Source organism: Merops nubicus, unplaced genomic scaffold (assembly GCF_000691845.1).
Source record: "Merops nubicus isolate BGI_N331 unplaced genomic scaffold, ASM69184v1 scaffold15505, whole genome shotgun sequence".
In the NCBI taxonomy this organism is placed as follows: Eukaryota; Metazoa; Chordata; class Aves; order Coraciiformes; family Meropidae; genus Merops; species Merops nubicus.
Genome location: NW_008607752.1, coordinates 9,965 through 30,146, shown reverse-complemented (window position 1 = coordinate 30,146; position 20,182 = coordinate 9,965). Strand labels below are relative to the sequence as shown.

The window sequence follows — 20,182 nt, the reverse complement described above, 5'->3', positions numbered from 1 at the left end:
GAAAGCAACACAGATTATTATCTTCTCCACAAATGTTTCCTTCTTTTCAGGAAGATTCAATGGAATCTTTACACTCTGAAATAAAGGAAGCCTAATGAGCATCTACTTTGAAAACAGCTTTAAACAAAAATAAATGTATATGCATAAATCAGTAGTAACACATCTACAGAAATACCTTGGTTTTTCAATGTAAAATTAAAACATCGTGATTAACCTCATACTTAGTCTTTTTCCTTTGTTCCCCAAAATGTCCTTTTCCCCTGATTTCATCACTGACGGAAATATTTCCAACAGTTTTCAAATTTTCATATAAAGGTTAAAGTCATTTGCCATAGTAAATTATGTAGACACTAAATTGTTTATCTGGAATTATAAACTTCCTAACATTGGATATTCAGTACTATATCAGAGACGTACATCAGCATATTGTATGATAAAGTGTCTCCGTTGTCCATCTGAAAACACAGAAAGGACATATTCACCAGGTTTCCCGTGGCTTTCTCGCACCAAGAAGTCTCCTTGCTGTTTTAACAGTTCCTGGGCTTCTATTCTTGGAATTGCACCATGATACCAGTCTTGCTCAGCCAACGGTTTCTCAGTGGTTGAAATTACATCAAAGAACTTGGGAAAAAAATGGAAAAAAATGTTACTATAACAGTATATTTTTAGAGTTCACTTTTAGACGAAAAGCATGATAAAGAGCAGTAATTTTTGTGTCCGTATGTACGTTACTTATTCCTATTAACAAACAAAATCAAGGCACTAACATTTACAGAAAAGGCATACTGATCATCTTCCCTTCTATTATGTAAAAAATTAATATATAAAACCCCAAGGTTTATGGAAATGTCCATAAAACCACACAGTATTTTTCACGTTGGCCTGCTATTTTTCCTAAGCCATACCAATCAATTCTCTCCAACATTCTGATATTAAGAACAATTCATAATGAACCATTTCTTTATCCATCCAGAAAATTTTTAAGACATAAAAACATAAGAAATTGGTTTATATAAAGCATTCAAATTGGATAAGTTGTTTGCTCAGAATTTGCTAATTGCATACCAAATCAATTAATAGCTGTATAAGACAACTGTCCTGTAGCACAGGATCTACACCTTGGTAAAAATGTATGAACCTCAGCACAGAGTTTCTGAAAGCACAAATTATCTAAGAAATTACTTTCACTGGCTATAAACAGTAGTGAATGAGTTTTAACCTGCAATTTCATGTATTAATTTTAACAACCTTACATTGTTTAAGAAAACACTGAGGAAAGTTTGTATTTTGTTCAATGACCACTCCAGATTTATTTGTTATGGCTAAGCAGACAAGCCCTTAATTATAGCCATATGTAACTCAAAATCATCAGTGTCAGAGCTCATAGAAATTCCCACTGCCAGGCTGGTAAAGCTCTGAACAAAATAACACAGTGCATACTGTATTGTGAGCTGAACAGAGAGGTAAACCTGCCACATGGCAGTTTAGATAACAGCACTGTGTTGGGTTTGTGACTGGCAGGGTTTTGGTAGCAGGGGAGGGGCCTTACTGGTGTGGGCTCCTGGAAGACGCTTGGAGAAGCTCCCCCAGCTCCAAGTTTGACTCACTTCTGGCTAAAGCTGAGGCAATCGGCACCTCTGTGATAACATATTAAAGCAAATCTGTTGGACATGTTCTTTGTTTTGGGAGTTCTTTTGTCTCGGAGAGGAGTGGAGCATGAAAAGACACAGTGGAGCAGCCCATCCCCATGGTGAGATGGCACGCTGAGCCTCTGCAACCCTTAAGAGACCAACAACGGGGCAGAGTCCCATCTGTAGCCTGTGAAGGACCACACACTGAAGCACAGAACTGCCTCCAAAGGGGGCCATGACCCTAAGAGAAGCCCATACTGCAGCACTGCTTCACAGAGAACATAGCCCACAGAAGTGATCCACACAAGTTAGAGAAGTTGGTGGAAGACTGTCTGCCATGGGAGGGACACCACAATGTAATAGGGGAGGACTGTGAGGAGGTTTCACCATGAGGAGGGAGGAGTGGCAGAAACAACGTGGCATGGACTGGGACTGACCTCAACATTCTTAATTGGACTGGAAGCTAAAAAAAAAAAATAAAATAACATACAAGGAAAGGAACTTGTACTGTTGAACTTCTGCTCTCTCTCCCAAGCCCTTTTCTCTTTTTCACCTTCTCTTGTTGCTTCAAGATTTAAATTTATTGCCATCTTTAGCTCATGTGTTGTTTAAGGGGTGTGCCCTTATATACTTCATCACACTTTTCCTTCTGAGAGAAGGGAAATGCTCTCATATACTTCCTCAAACTCCTCACTGACCTAGTACCGTCCTCTTTGCTCATTTTGAGATCCCTTCTCTCTCCCTGTTTAACAATCCATTGATACAGCAGGTTTCTTCCAGCAGTATAATCAACCAGTCCCCACCTGCTGTCCATGTTCAAGAGAAAAATGGGGCAAAAAGCAGTGCATTACTTCTAGCTCCAAAATCCGAGACATTATGCATGTACTCAGACTGTCAGTGAAAGGAAAACAATAACGGGTACAATGTTTTATTAAATGAGTAGCTTAATCAGTATTTTATTTTTGCATATATTCTGAAGTCAAACTTTGTATAGCTCCTTATTTTCCATGTTTAAGCAAAATAAATAAAATAATTCTATATCCATAATTTGAGACAATTTCCTATGCAATGTCCTGCCTTCAGCCTCAGAGCACCTGGTTCATTCCTACATGCAAATATACAATATGAGACCAACAGGAATTCCACCTATTATCCTATAAACAACAAGAGATGTCTGTGCCAATCTTAAGTGCCTCAGTGGCAAAAAAACCCAAACAAACAGAAGGGCGGACGCTGGCACTCATGATACATTTAATTCAAATTCTTCATTCAGTTCATTCAGTACCGCATTACAGGGATATAAAAGTTGCTCCTTTCATCTGTTTTCTCCCCTCATTTGATTAAACTTACATCTCTTGCTATGACTAGTTTGCATTTCATCCAAAAGAAGCTACCTGAATGCCTACGCTTGCCTCTTCAAACTATAATACCCTTTACCTTCATGTTCTGAGAACATGTAAATAATTTATGCATCAACACATAAGTAAGAGTTAAATGTCTAGCTGCTTTTGGAACTACAGTTTCTGTTATTTTCTTCAGATGACACACACAAAAACAATGTTTTCTGTAATTGCACACAGAACTCAACTTCTCCTACCATTTAAACAGGGGATGGTGTTTTTGGAATGGTACTACACAGAAACCAAAATATGGCTCCACTTTTAAAGTTTCAATATATATAGAAATTTTATGTATTATATAAAATTCTATATCACATTAAATACTTTTAATATAAACTTTTATCTTCTATATATAAAATACATATTTTATGCATGTCACTATTTTATAGTACATTTTCAGTAATCACTTTATAGACTTTGTTGATGGGTAATGTTTTAACTACTAGTTTATATATTTAGCAATAAGCATAGTTACGAAATTTTTAGCAGGAAAAAGTCAAGCAGCCATCCACTTCAAGAGCTCAGTGCTAATTTCTGAAACAACTGGTTTATACACTCTGACTTTGAGGCTCATTTAAGTGATAGGTAATCAGGAGTACACTTGTTAATAAGATTTTACTTTCTGCCTCAAATGACCCAACTCTGGTCTTACTTCTATTCTCTGCTTCTCTAATTCCCTTATTGCAAGAGGGTTCTACTAGATGATCTTTGGAGGTCCCTCCCAGCCCAGATATTCATTAGATTCTTTCCTAAACATGTTACAAAGCTTCGGCAGTCCTACCTATCATAGATCTACATCCAGGTTTAGACCAACTTCCATGTAATTAATAGTGTTATAGATTAGAATGAAAATCAAAATAAGGCATATAGGTTATTTAAAAATCACACTTTAATTAAAGCTAATGAAAATTTTGTCATCAACTTCCCCTGATTTCATCTTAAATGTTTTATCTTGGTGCTCTTCTGGAAATTTTTTATCTTTCAACTTTTCTCTGAGGCAGTTTTACATAATTCTTTTTATTAAAAAGAAAATCATAACAAGTTGTGTAGCTTCGTCTAAAAACAGACAAAGTTGCAGGCTATGTCTCGCATACACAAAGAACAGAGGTCACAGCAATATAAATGTTTAAATGAAATGTTTCATTTTTACATCGATTAGAAGTTTCATAAACCAAAAACCATGTAATGTGGAGATTTTTCTTCTATCCAGGGATATTTTAGTATCTTAGCAGTGTTTTTCCTATTATGTTTCAAACAGGTGATGCAACTTTCATAGTATTTATAGGCAAAGCCTTCCTGTCCTAATTTTATCTCATTATCCCATTTATTATTCCATTCCTTTATCACTTTATAGAGTGGTCCTCTGTATACAATGTTCTTCTGTATACACAAACATATATAATACATGTATATATATATATATATGTGTATATATACCACACACGTTCTGAATATTGTTTAGCTTAAGTACAGTTTACTGGGTTCTTTACAAGGATGCAACCTTGCAGCATAAAATAGAAGGCACATTCATTCTAAAGGTTTCTCAAAAATGATATTTTGAGCTAATGTTTCAGCTGATAAGATCAGAATTAATTGCAAGTTTTAAAAACTTTTTAAAATTCTGTCCAACGTGGTTGGTGGTGAAGGTGTTGTTGTGGTAGGTTGGTTTGTTTGTTTGTTTTGGTTGCTTTTCTGTTTGGCTTTTTTCATTGGTTTGGGGTCAGGATGGTCACAAGTCCCACCTTAGGAAAACACAGAAGGATGGCAATACAAAATCAAAAGAAACAAGAAAGTTTCTCCATCCATTAGAGAACGTAAACTAAAAGAGATATTCAACAACCATTTTCAGTAGGGTTTGAAGCAAGATATATGATACCTAATTACTTAAGTTAGTACTAGTTACTGAGGAAGTAATAGTAACAAAAGCAGCAACAACAATAACAACAGGCTTATGTGCCTTTATAACAAATATAATTATTGCAACATTGGCCAAATCACGCATGGCCATCTTACTTACTACAGAATATGACAATACACTGCATTTCCAGTAAATCAGACTCACTGGGAACAGTATTCTTAAAAGTATAGCATCAGCCTGGGAGCTCTAAAGAACATAAAAATTCTCTTTTTTTCCTGAAGTGCAACTAGTTGTTCTGACATACTATTACATCATGACATTATCATGTCTGCTATCAATCAGAACAGTGTTTTTAAAACATTATTTTAATGTAATTTTTGTCCATGTAGATGGAAATGCATGATGCTTCAGAAAAAAAAAAATCCTACTTAAGCTGTAAAAATAACAGAATGTAATGCAACACTACATTATTGATACTACTTACTGATGATGAGCCCAACATGGATTTTGGAGACCTTATAATTCCAGCTATGGAATGACGTATAGTGTCAAATCTTGAGACTTTGTCCTTCTTGTCCTAGGAGAAAAAGCAGTATCTCTGGTGATAAGCAAATTGGTAAGACAATTGAATTATGGTAGAACATGGAATGCAGACTTCTGGATTCTATTTAAATAAAAGATAGGGGCTAAGACTCTGATGATACAAACCAGTAATTGTCAACATCAGTGGGATTAATCTAACTCATATAACTTTTACCATTGGCAAATTATATAATTCCCTGAATATTTTGTGCAATTATTTTAAATATCATTGTTGTTAACTATAAAGATAGCTGAAATTTTTTTGTACCCTAACAAAAAAAAGAACATAATTCTCAGTTCTCCTGAAATACCTATTATTTTAAAAGGACATCGATTTGAAAACATATAAAAAACCCCACATAATAAACCAAAAATACATATGCACTTTACCCTTACTTAATATATGGGTGGGCTTTTTTTCCCTTATATTAACATGTTTGTCTCTAACAAGACACTACTTGTAAACATTAGTACCAATCAATAGGATCTGTTTGTTCTCTGGCACTATTTTTAAACCACAGGTGCAGTCACTGTTTGGATTTTAAATTCTGTAAGAAGGCGGCTCTAACTGGAACACTGAAACAGCATTTAAGCATCTCTAGTTAAGCATGTCAATGTAAATGCCAAGGTACTCATAACAACTTGCTCCAAAGAATGTGTATTTCTTAATCTCAGACTTACCATTAGCTCTCAAAATTATTATCAAAGAATCCTTAAAAAAATAGAAAAGGGTATTTTTAAGACTGATAAACTGAGTTTATTGCTTGCAAGTCACCCCCAGAAACAGCCAAGATATTTTAATTAGTATTTGCAAAGTAAATAAACCTGAAGCAGCAAGACAACACATCAACAATCTCATTCTAATTAGCTACAGGTTACCTAAACAGTAAGAAGCTGATAATGGAGACAGACTACAACTGTTTGCTAGTGTTACAAAGAAAAACTGCTCCCAGAATTAGGATGTACACCCTCAGCTGAAGAAAATTAAAATCTGATCATGTAACAACTGCAGCCTCAGTTTATTCCAGGACTTCCAAATAAGTAACAAACCTAATTGTACTGTATACAGCATATACTAGTGTTTGAAAATTACTCCCAGATACAACTTAGTTTACAGGATACAGATTAAACACTGTCTTAGTAAAATTCTGCAATGTACCTTAATTTACATGTCGTGAAAAAAGAGTGGAAAAGCCAGTCAAATAGTCAAAATGCTAATGAGGGAGTTTATTAATATCTGAAATATTCATTAACCATGTGGCCCCTTACCCATTGATAACATTTTTATTTCTTTTATCAGACTCAAGTAATATTGTATGCCAAATAATTTTATAATAAACCACACTATGCCAAGTTCTGAATTTTAATTTTACAATATCAATTAATTAAACTGCCTACACACAAAACCAAAATCTCATTAACAACAGGGGGACACAGAGTCCAATTTTGCTTACATGCTGGGTGTGGAATGATCCACTCATTTCTCACATCTCTTCAGAAATGAGTCATGAGATTTAACTGTAATTAAATGTATGCCTTTTATACTGCAGGAAAAAATAACTTTGAGTGAATCCCACCACAGTTTCCCAAAACAAACTCAGGAGTTCTCTGTCTAACTTACACTAACAGCATGCTTATCTAGTGCCAACATCAGAGCAAGAAGTAAGCTTCCACATTCACCAATTTCTTCTTATCCAAAAATGTTTTTAACAAGAGGGGAATTTTTGACTCAAGAATGGGCTGGGCCACCAGAGGACATTAAGAAGCACCACTGAACACTACGCATACACTAACGGTCACATTAAATAGAAAGAGCATTAACATGCAGATTTAATGGATAAACTTTGTTCAAAATGTAGCTCATGCCCTCTTCAGACTGCAATACATATATAAATACTGTTCAATACTTTCAAGGCACTTTCCCTTTGACATACTGAAACTACTCTCTATCTTACAGCAACAAAGACTCATAATTTGTCTGCACAGCAGGCAGTATCAAACAGATGACAAAACTGTAGCCTGTACTGAGTTTCTTTATTCCATTTCAGTATTTTTAGGGCAACCTGAATAAAACTTAAAAGCAGCAACAGTTGCCCTTGATTGATTTTTTTCTGCCATTGCCCAGCTGCAGACCACCTTTGAAGGACCCATTAGATCTGTCAGGAAAACAGTTTTCATTCAGAGTAGTATATTCACCGGTCTGAGAGATTTTTTTTTTTTTTTTTAATGCATATCGGCTACAAATGTTTTCTTAAACTAGCATAAGAATACAACCCAGAGCAACCTGGTGGTTTGGTTTTGGTTTTTTTTTTTTTGTCATTTTGTTTTGGTTTTTTTTTCACATCTACATGTATATCTCCACCTATCTGTGTGTACAGTCTTATTAGTTACATCAGGGTGTTAAGTCTGGTTTCCAGCATAAAAGGAAACATGCATTAGAGCTGTCTTTCAGTGATCTCCACCATAGCCACACTGAATTTTGGATCTTCCAGCCAAGGCCCTCACAATTCAGCAAAGGGTTTAGTAGATGAAAGGATTATCTCAGCGTATGAGATTATTTAAAATTTCTGATGGAAGCTAATACTGAGCAGAGATTCTCTGTGTCCCCAGGAAGAAAAGTACTTTATAACTCCACACAATACTGATTCCAAGAAAAATGAGACATTTGACGAGCACAAACAAGCTGGCTGTGTAGTCACCCCACAGGCTTCAGAAAAAAAACTTGTAAGACATGCTAATTGACTAAGAAACTTGAGAAGGACACCTGAAAGGAATTAGGATATCTGCACCAGGGAAGCCATACAGAGCATTACAGAGTAGCTAGCATACACGATACAGCTACTGAAACAAACTAGATAATTCAGTTTCGTTTTGGTTTAAATGTATTACTTTCAGACAGAGTAGCAAAATGGTAGCATGATTTGTAACTTCCTTTATTTTAGGCTACACTATTTCCATTAAAAAGAAAACTAATCTGTGGTCAACTGTGTTTTATGTAACCACTGAATTATTGCAGAAAAAATTGTATTTTATTATTAGGAAGATAGGTACATATGAAAATACATACTGTCATTGGAGAACATTTTTAATCTATTTCATTGACTGTGTTTCGGTATACCTGTGGCATGAATGCACTTCCCACAAGGCATTATGAAAAATGCATTGACTGATATTTCCCTTTTAGGACTAGCCATATTTCTAATCACTCTCCAGAATTAACTAAAATGAATCTCCAGCAGACTTGGGACTGGCACTTAGAACAGGTCATGAATTTTCTATCCGTTTGACCAGTACACCTAGCAAAACTGCTGAAAATCCAACTACGCTACCCTGGAACGATGAAAGACTGATGAACTTCTATATGGAATACAAACAGCTGTTTTATGAATGGGACTTCTTGTCATTATCCTCTTTTGTAAATAATACAAAGCACTACTGCTTTTATTTCCAAATAATATAGAAAAGATTTACAACAATAAATGAATCCATTATTGAGAAACTAAATGACAGGAACTACTTGTAACTATCAGATTAGAGTGCTCTGTTGTATTTTACAAGCAACTGTTCCTGAATGCAGCAGTGTTATAATTCTTCTGCCACAAAACAAGGAATGTTGAAACTCTGCCCAGTTGTATATAAATTAGCCAACCTTTTCATTCCAGGTCTCTTTTTCCTTCTTAATAGTCAAAACAACTACCTCAGCTCTTTTCAAGGGATGTCACAGCAGAAGACCACCACCCTGGCACTCCTAATGTTACTTTGCATTCTTCTCTTCTGACAAGATGCAGAGAAAAAAAGTAAAGCTATAGAACTCAAAAAGAAGCCCAGGATTCAGGCCAGTTGAAAAAGGCAAGGGAAGCATTCCCTGTTTTGCTTACACATTTCCTCAGGTGCATCTTTGTACATGATATACAGAAAATCAAGCATTGTGTGTTCACTTTGGGGAATCTTATGCCACATGAGGTCCTGTCCATTTTAATAGACTTTCCACTAGAATTTATCTTCTATGGTCATGTACCACAACCATTAGGGTCTTGTGGACAAAATTCTCCCTTTTGCCAGATATACAGTTCTGTCACTGGGAAAATCACTGAAAACCTTAGAGTGCATGAAAACTAATACAATACACCCAGAAGTGTGACACAATCAAAATGACAGGCCATAAGAATCATATTCTCAACAGTATTTTCAATGAATGCAAGCAACATGAAGTAACAGCACAAGATTTTGCATAAATTGCACTGCATAAAATAAAGCCCCAAAAGACCTTTTAAGCTGTACAAATACAGAAAAAAAAATGTTGTATCTTATATATTATTACAAATGAAAAATAATCTACACTCTTTGTAGAAAAGTAATGAAGAAGCTGAAAAGAAATCTGGGATAAAGATAAAACAGAAGTAATGCTTCTGAGGGACAGGCATATAGTAAGACTATCTCTACTGATCGCACTGTGGAAGATTAGCAGTAAGAAAGACAATGGACAATGCAGCATATATTCAATATTGCTAAAAACACTAGCTGGACAGATACATATAGGTTATAAGAATACACTAATAACTCAGCATAACTCCATCTAAAAAATTTGTCCTAATGAATCAGACACAAACCATCAGCATGGATACAGAAGTTCAGTGTGGGCTTGCGAATTAGAGAACCTTCACAGAAAATTTAGAGAAATATAATGAGGACTTTATAACTGAAAGAGAAAACACTCTCAGAAGGAAAGAAAATTTCAATTAGAAGAACATAACCAGTGATACCTAAAAGATAAGCATGGTTTCTGTTTCTGAGATTCAGCAGGGAACTGGTCCTCAAGAGATTTTGATGAAAATTACTTCAGTACAGCACAAGACAAAACCAGAAGAGAGGAATTCCTGGTAGCTATTGCAAATGATACATTCAATGCACTTACAGATAAGAGACATAACAGACTGTATCTGCCACAGCAATTAATATGCTCTCCTTTTTGCAAAGTGAATGCTAGCTTCATTTCTAGTTTGAAGATACAATTTCCCTGACAAAAAAAAAGGTGCCAGAATAACATTAATCGTAAGGCTTTAAATTTATGTAATGGGGAGAAAAAGGGAAATTTTTATTTTTAGAATGACATAGATGTCTGGCATGAGAATGGAGTTTCATGATTTGTAAGGAAGAATTCTTCAGACGCTTCAGAGAAAATAATTTTCTGAAAATGATCCTCTGCATTAGTCACTTCAGCAGTGGACATTAGAAGTTATTCAGGAGAGGCCCCAAAACCATGTAATAAACTTAAGACTATGACAGTAACTCTGGCTTACCTATTGATGAGTAACCACAAAAACCTCAAATGCTTTTTCCACCCCCACACCCACCCCCCCATTTATGATAGAACTGGGTATCTCAGAGAGACCACATGTAAAAAACCACAGAACAAATCATGCTACCCTTATCAAACAAAACAAGGTATTTTAAACTGTTAACGTGGCACTTACATATGGAATGAGTTGCCGTCCAAATATGAGCTGATTATTTGAGCTGAGCAGATCACCTACCTTCAGAGCACCTTACCAAGAATTATAATATGCATTTTCTTAGTTTTCTACTGTAGATATCCAGAACTGGGAGCACCACTGTGCAGACCCATGAAGACATAACACAGAGTCATAAAAATTTAAACCTTCACAGCTAATTAAAAATACCTCAAGTGCACAGTGAAACCAATTAAACAGTACAGCTATTCAGAAATCTTTTTTGATAGGATAACATTTTCTGTCTGAAAAAGAAGTAACACCTTCCAAAGCAGCAGAAGGTAGGCATAATTGACATACACATATTGTAAAATACTAGAGTGGATGTAAATTAATGTTCCTCCTTCTTAGTGTGAAAAACAAGACTTACTGGTGTGAAATTTAACAACAGCTGTAATTACTCAGACTAAAGACACATGTCAGGCTGTGTCAGTGGCCTAATGGCCTGCAAGAAAAGGAGAATGATGGTTCTTCAGAGCATATGTTTGTCCTCTGAAGATATGTGGTATTAAATCTGCCTTAGTAGTGTAAGATGTAATGTTTCTACCTGTAGTAGTCATGGAGGGACATTCCTTTCATAAATTTTTTCATCTGCTTTCTGAATCTATACAAACTATTACAATCCACTGCTGTAGCAACCACTTACACAACTTAATTACATGTTTTTGAAGAACACATTTGTCTGCTTGCTTTGAATCATCTTCCTACTGTGATTATTTGATGGCCCCTACTCCTTGCTTCTGAAGAGACAGTGAACAACAATTATTTCCTATTCACATTCTCCACATCAGCCAACACCCAACACATTGTATATAGCTCTATCGTGTTCCCCTTCAGTCTGCTTTTTCAAGTCTGAAAAGTCCAATCTACTTATTCACTGATTCTACTGAAGCTCTTCCATGCGTCTGAGTATTATTTCACCTTTCTGAATTCTCCCACATCAATTTTGTGATTTATGGAGCTGGAAATAAAAGTGGTTTCATGGAGCCAGACTCTTGCAGTTGGTTCACAGCAAGAGGAGAAGCAGCAACAGTTTGCATCATGAAAAATTCCAGTTAGACACTGCTAAAAAACTCACAGTGAGGACTGTGATCAAATACTGAAACAGGTTGCCCAGAGAGGTTTCTGTCACTGGAGCTCCTAGAATCTCAAGTGCAACAATGCATTGTGCAACGTGATGCAGGATCAAAGGTGACCCTACCCTGAGCAAGAAGCAGGACATGATGGTCTCCCTAAGATCTCTTCCAATTTAAATTATTTTACATTTCTGTGTCATTTGGGAAGCAGGTGCACATCAATTTATACTGTGATTTAAATTTTTTTTCCTCTATTCTCTGTCCCTCTCCTGAAAATTTCTAGTGTGCTTTTTGGGTTTGACCACTAAGTAAATGGTGACCTGGTATCTTCAGGAAGATTTGGACCTTACTCTGAGTGGTAACTTGAAGTTCATCAGTGGTATATGCGAAATCAAACACTGTTACTACAATCTGGTGTACAGGAATGTAATTACGCATTATGATTACAGTGTTTAAAAAAAAAAAAAGACTGTTAGAAACTCAAGTCAAGGAATTCACTCAACTATCAAAAAATATTTGCTTTATTTCCAAATAAAGTTTCAAATTTTCTGTTCTTGTGATTGCTTATATGTGTATGACTACTTATATACTAGAATCCTGAAGGCACAACATGGGCTAGAAAGAAAGAGCATTAAATATGAGATTGGTGAACTATTTGGGGACAAAAAAAAAAAAAAAACACTGAAAGGCAGATCTGACTTAGGAAAGCCTCAGTTGTCAGCAAACATTCTAAATAAACTATTTTTTAAAAAAGGAGTGTGAATATTACTATTGACTCTCTGTTCTCTCACTGAATAACTATCAGAACAAAATGTACAGTTTAGTTGCCTGCACTATGTTTTCTTTTTTAATTAGAGTTTCAGAGGACAAATTTTTCAAGCTATGTACGAAATGTCAGGGAAATGTCACCTTCATCTTTGAAATGAATAATAAAATTTCCAAACACATAAACTTGTATTAGAGGTCTTCAATGAAGCAGAGTACCTTCCAGTACCTTAGGGGGGCCTACAAGAAAGCTGGGGAGGGACTTTTTAGGATATCGAGTAACAACAGGACTAGGGGGAATGCGGCAAAGCTGGAAGTGGGCAGATTCAGGCTGGACGTGAGGAAGAAGTTCTTCACCATGAGAGTGGTGAGACCCTGGAATGGGTTGCCCAGGGAGGTGGTTGAGGCCCCATCCCTGGGGGTCTTTAAGGCCAGGCTGGATGAGGCTCTGGGCAGCCTGATCTAGTGGGAGGTGTCCCTGCTCATGGCAGAGGGGTTGGAACTGGGTGATCCTTGTGGTCCCTTCCAACCCTGGCAGATTCTGATCTGTTCTAGCAGAGGACTTTAGAGCCCTAATGGCTCAATGGTTGGACTTGATGATCTTGAAGGTCCCTTCCAACTTAAAGGATTTTATGATTCTATGATTAATGGCAGCTAGTAATAATGTTTCAAGAGACATGGTACATTTTAATTATTATACAGTTGATAGCTTTTTGTTTTTAAAAAACATAGTATCTTGATTTCACCTAATTATCAAGAATGTCAAGCATGCTCTAGAGAAGATGACAAAATGTACTGTACCTAAGCTGAGGCACTGAGATCCTGTCCAATAGATATCTCTTTGGAATGAAGAAGTAGCCAGGCAAAGGCTTTAGCAAGGTGGACAGAGAGGCCTCTGAAATTCAGCAAGGAATTCTTGCTTTGCTTAAGGACAGTATCTCTGTATCTCTGAATTCTAATACACCTCCCTCCACTAATCACATAATGATGCCAAATAAAGGAGAACTGATTTCTGTGAAGGCAGTTTAACAAACTAGTTCAGGCTTCTGAAAACTCAGAGCCTAATTTAGAAGGTATGCATACTTTTGAAAAATTAACATTAAATGCCATTACCTTATGTAACTGGGGAAACATGTTACAGGGAAAATAAAGGCTTCCATCCCACAAAAACAAGCAAGAGGTTCTCATATATATACACAAGGTCTCTCTTGCTACAGTTGTAATAATTGTAATAATTAAAATGTGTAAGCTTATGAAGTTGCAATGGTAGAACATAAACCAGACTCTACTGAATGCTCCTAGCTGTACTGCAGTACCTAATGCTCACAAAAGCAAGAAAATTTACATCTTCTCACATCCTATGGCAGCTAACAATCCAAAAATCCAAGATGATGAACTAGCTGCTGGTCAAAGTTACCATCTGTCAGGACAACATCTTGCTTAGCATTCAGGCTGTGCTGCTGCTTGATAAAATCAAGAATCACAACAAGCCAAAATGCAGTGAATGAGCTAATGTCACTGTTGAAGGCAAGAACTAGCCAACGCAACATAAGCCACAGTCAAGAATGGATATGAAGTAAGAGTACACAAACCAGGTGGGATGCATTACACCTCTTCAAATCCTCTCCCTATTTCCAAGCATTTTCATCTTCCTAAGCTAGATCTGATGTTTAGCCTAGAAACCAACGTTTGTAGTTTGGCAGTTTCACACACTAACAAGATCAGAATAAGCAATCAGCAATTAGTAGTGAGATTTCATGAATGTGACTGGAAATTTCAAGAATACAACCATAAACTTTAGAACAACATAAAGCTCAAAATATGTTAGATAAAAAAATGTTGAGATCACAACACATGCAAAGCAAATGAGCTGTGGGGAAATGCTGTTATTTCTATCATCTAAACATTACAGTTTGTCAGACGGCTATGAAAAGCACATGCTTTATTAGACAGAAATACATGTGCATCCACAAATCATTTAAAGTAAACAAATTCTAGGAGCATTTTTGATGTAAAGAAACTGGTTTTATTCTGTGCTTTATTACTGTATATATCCAGCTGAAATAGTTTCAAGCATTTGGGCATGTATGACACAAATTCTACAGAAAAACAGAGGAATGCAGCAGTGCCAGAACTGCTGCCCCAGAGTTGTACTCAACACTATAGGTGCCAATGGAAGAGATGAATCTTCAGTGTGTTTTAAAACTGTTTATATATCTGCATACACACACATGTGCATGCACATACACAAACGGATCTTGTCATCTCCCTTTCGAGTTAAAAAACAAAACCCAAAACCTGAGCTAGGAATAAAATTTTTGATAAGGTAATGTAAGAAATGGATTTCTTCTAAATGCATGGGTTAGGCTACATCAGTAGAAAACTTCATCTCTATTCGACTAAACTGTGATAAAACATCAGTTGATCATTTTTCCTCCGCTGAAGATGAACATTAGTGTAGAAGATAAATTCTATGTCCTTCACTTTTCATACGTACAATTTTCCACGAGAAGTATAAAGCCAGACACTAATTTTGGTACTTGTTAGAAAACAACAATATTCCATAATAGCACTTCCTCAGTTGAACGGTAAAGTTTTAGCTGCCCAGTAAATAGATTAACTTAAGAAATCACTTGCGGATCTTTTTAATGCCTTCAGTTTTTCTAACACAATACCAGAAATATCTGCCAATTGAAACAACAGAACAACAAAAATGGAAACCAAATAACTAGGCCATGTTCAAGTCTACATTGGTAGAATTGGCCCATTGGACCATCGGTGCACTGAACTCACATCATACCTCAGATCACTGCTATATAAATGGTAAAGACGAACAAGACTATTCTGATAGTACAGACATAAATGAGGAGATTCAGTGTGAAAGTCTCAGTAATGGTACACTTCAACCCTATCCAAGGTGAAGTTCATAAATTATATCTATCACAATGAGCCAAAGTAAGTTGGGTAGCAAGAATTACAGAAAAGACATTGATTTGCTATGCTCAGTGGTCAACAGAAAGAGTCATTCACATCTTTCAGTCATAACTTATTAAAACGGGACTGTCCAACCAAGGGATCTCTCCTCAAAATTCATCAGTAGTACCTACTAAAAATCCTCAAGCTGCTTGTCAAATCAAAGACCAACCCTCTTTGTTACAAAATAAACATTTTTTCTCCCAAAACATAATCAATAATTCCTACAGATTATGGGTATATTAATATATATAAGACTCAGTGCATGAGGTTCTTAATAAGTATGCTGAAGAAAGTAACTGTGATGAAATTTCAGTCATCTGGTTGGGAATCCTTACTTCCTCACTAAATACCAACACATAATTTAAAACTACATTTCATTATCATAAGGTTTTTGAGACACTTCAAGGCCAAGATGCAATTGTAGATACAATGATCCATAATAACAGTGTTAATTTACAAATGGCTTATATAAATCCCATAGACTGAGTAGATCAACCATATAAAAGCAGCTAGCACCTGAAGTGAACCAAACTCCTATCACACTGGCTCTCATTAGAGCTCTCTTAACAACCACATTAGTCACCTTAAGTAGGATATTTCCCCAGCAAGAACAGCTTATAAGAAACTAGTCATATTTTTCACAAATCTACTTCATTGTCCCATACAAAAATTATCTGAAGATGAATAATTCCTCTAAAAATAGTACTTATATAGTTGTCACACTGTAGCCTGGAACTTGTGTCAATGATCACTAAATGGGCACAACTGCACTGTAATGAGATGCTATTAAGTAGGAAATGCTCACAATTCCTACCAACAGTGTACTTGTCCTCCCATAGAGACCACATCTCCCCTTCATGCCACAATAGCAGCTAACTTTTACAGCAAAGTAGTTAACATAGGAAAATTGAATTCATATCAGTTGTTCTAATCCTTCACTTTCACTGAGGATTGGAGGTTCTCTTTCAGGTTCTTTGTCTTTCACAGTCAAAGAACTGTGTACCTAAAAAAAAAACAAAGGGAAAACAAAACCAAAAAAACAACGGTATACGACCACCTGAGTATAATGCCTTCTCAGTTACACCGGCTTCTCCTGTATTGTCATATTTTCTGCTCACCCAGAATGACATCAGTATAAGAATTGATGACTTTAACTGCTCTAGAGAGCTGCCAGCACAGAAGGTGAAAACTTCAGGTTACCATGACAGAGAAACTGCCAAGAATCTCATTTTAGCTGCTCCACCCCAACATATTCAAGTGTCCGTTTCTCTCTAGCTACAAATCTTTATTTTCATTTTTCTCACAGTCACTAAGGAACTAATTTCCAAAGTGAGATAATTTCAGCTATGTTAGCCATTGTGAAAGTCCACGCTGTCACAAAGTTTTGGCAAAACTAGGAAAATTTGATTTAAAGGGGAAGTTACAGATGTTTCTATTACATATAAACCCAAATATCAAGTGATCTGATTTCATCTTAGTACCTGCAACCATGATCTGGAGATAAAACAAGTAATTCTGAGATTTCGAAACCAAACATTTGCAGATATAGCTCCTAATTCTTTAAATTCTCAGGCTACATCACGTGAATCCTCTATTTTTCTTGATTATACTATTTACGCTTTGATGTAGCACCCAACACATCGCTGTGGAAACATGTTGATAAAGGCAAAGCCACAGTCTCAGAGAAAATATCATCTCTCATGGAATTATACTGATATTGATGATCAGAGCAGAAAACAGTACATGCATTTTGCAATTGTCAAGTTGCCTCCTCCATTAATCTACAAAGTTTGCAAAGTTACAAATTAAGGCAGTTATTTCATTTGGCAAGCAAGCAAGCATCTACCAAATACTCTGGGGTTTTTTGAGGGTGTGGTTGTTTGTTGGGGTATTTTTTTAGTTGTACAGATCCATAACCTAGTTTCCAGACAATGAACTCTTGCTTTCTGCAACTAAGAAGCTTGAGGGGGGAAAAAACACCTAGAAAACTACTTTGTTAGCAGAAAAGGTCTGCAGTAATTCCAGAAGATAAACATGCCTTTGACACACACAATCAGGACTGTTGATTAAATATATTTGAAGTAATTTATCAGAGTTCAGTGGTGCCCCAAAAGTAAAGGCCTTCAATCATTTTTCAAGAATTACACACTTCCATGCATCTTGGCTGTGATACTCCAAGACTTCTTTCTTCTTAGGATGAAGACATTAGTTTCAGAAACTCCCAGATATCTTCCATTATCTTCATGCAAATATCACTGCCCCTCTCCACACCACCCTAACACAATAGCCAAGTAAAGGGCCTAGTTTTGTATCTGTCTGAAAAGAAGTCGAGTTAAGTAATTCTGGATTTTTTTTTGCCAGTTCACAGTGACTATCACATCTCACATGGGACTTTCACTTCACACAGTTAAAGACTTTTTTGAGACAGGAACTTGCATATCAATATCTAGTATTCTTTATGGCTTAAGTTACCCAGGACTTACAGGTAACATGTGGAACTGGCATACATCAGTCATAGCTGCTGTAAGTCAGGATACCTTAAGGTATCTAAAAATTGTTAATAATATTGATGCTCAGATACCTGGATCCCAAATCGACCAGAAATGTTTTGCATGATGACCCAAATCATGGGGAAAAAAAAAAAAAAAAATCTGTGATACCTGAAACACACTATTTCATTTACCTCACTGATGAAGATCACCAGCAAAAAAAAACTAAAAAGAACAAAACCTGATTTTGTCTGTATGTTACAGGGAGTACTCTGAAAAACTGATTAGATTACAATTCAGTTTGCAGTGGGCAAGAGCTTCCCCACATGGCAGGAAAGAGCAGAAGCCATACAGGAAACCAGAAAATCCTATGTTTCAAATACGGCAATAAACTACCAGTGGCACTAGATTAAAACTATGAATTCCAATTTCAATAAATATTTTAAAGTAAATTTTAAGACTTTTAGAAGCATAATAATTGCCTCTAGGAACAAGTATATTTTTAATCAGCCACACAGAAAAAAGAAAAGGAGAGAGATGATTTAGAGCAGCCAAATTCTGTCACATTGGTTCCTGTGTGTTGCCTAGAGGCTATGAGAAGTTAATAAATCATAATAATTTGGTACAACCACTATGAAAAAAGATGCAAGAAGCCAAATTCTGGCAGAGAATTACTACTTTCCTCCCAGCACACAGAGCAATGTTCCAACACACTGAAAAACAGGCTGGATATCAGGATGTGAATTCTGTTCAAAAGGAAACTTCTAAGTAAAGCTTTTCTAATTCACAGAGAAGATTCTGACTGAAATAACAAATGCCCACTAGCTATGCAATGCTGCAACACTACGATGATACAGCCTTCCTCCTCAAGGAAAAATGAAAGCTCTTGAAATACTTTTTGGCAGTTCAAGAAGAGTATAGGTACATACCTCAAGTACATATGCTCTCATTCATAAAGAGATGGTAAACTGATTTTGTACTTAAAATATTCTGAGAGTTTTGTTTACTCTGAAAAAGGCATCTCCCTCAATTCTTCCCAAAGTTCTCTCACACTTCTAAGTTTGCCTTTCTCCAAGACTAGGTAATTGCTTAACACCTTTTGATAGTTAATTTGCTAACCTTAAAAAACATCTCATTTCTGAGTCTATGAAAAGATTACTGTCAGGCTACTCTTTTACTACAGAATTTTCTAGACATTCTCACTGGAAGAGGCTTGACAGCTCCATCACACTCCCATCTTGTAATTTCTGGGCCAGTCATTAATACTCACATGGACAAAAGTATGACTGAGTTTACCTGTCTGTTACCTCAGCACCTCCTTTTGGATTGTTCTTTCTCTGACATATGTCCTTCAGGCAAGTAGGATTTACAAAAAGAAGAAAAAGAAGCTAGAACAAGAGGAACAGAGTTCATCCTCCACACTTCCTAGAAGTAGCTGACATTTGGAGCATTTTTACTCCGTGTTAAATTCTGTCTGTAAATCAGAAACACAGGTCTCAGCCAGCAAGCTTGGCAATTGGCCCTAAGCAGAGATTATTTAGTTGAACTTCAGCTGTCCAGGCATCCAACAAATACAACTGTTCATTTCCAAGTCTTTTATGAATTAATAGGCACAATTTCTACAACATGACTGCATTGGCAGTGTTTCCTCTGCTGAGACAAAAATAAGAGAAAGAGTAAGGATACCAAACACTGCACAGACTTATTTGGCCCTGTTTCTATTAACAAGCAACTTAAAGCTTTTGAACAGTACAGTGGAAGTCTACAAGGTTTATAAACACACAAATCAAATAACTGTGAAGAGTTCCGCTACCACTTCCTAATACATGCCCTCATATAATCTTAGTTTTATAAAAATGTTATGAGCCAGAAATTAGTAGACATGGACAGATAAA

At 36.2% G+C, this 20,182-nt stretch overlaps 1 protein-coding gene across 1 annotated transcript in view; it reads right to left on the bottom strand.

The window, feature by feature from the left end:
* The window catches only part of LOC103772715 (tyrosine-protein kinase Fer-like), a gene marked incomplete at both ends in the record, with an annotated part of 68,074 nt that overhangs the window by 39,029 nt on the left and 8,863 nt on the right, over positions 1 to 20,182 (bottom strand). Inside the window, 3 exons of the mRNA XM_008940057.1 lie at positions 418 to 621; positions 2,435 to 2,437; positions 5,374 to 5,466. Of these exons, the coding sequence (XP_008938305.1) occupies positions 418 to 621; positions 2,435 to 2,437; positions 5,374 to 5,466 (300 nt within the window). The remainder of the gene's footprint in view (positions 1 to 417; positions 622 to 2,434; positions 2,438 to 5,373; positions 5,467 to 20,182) is intronic.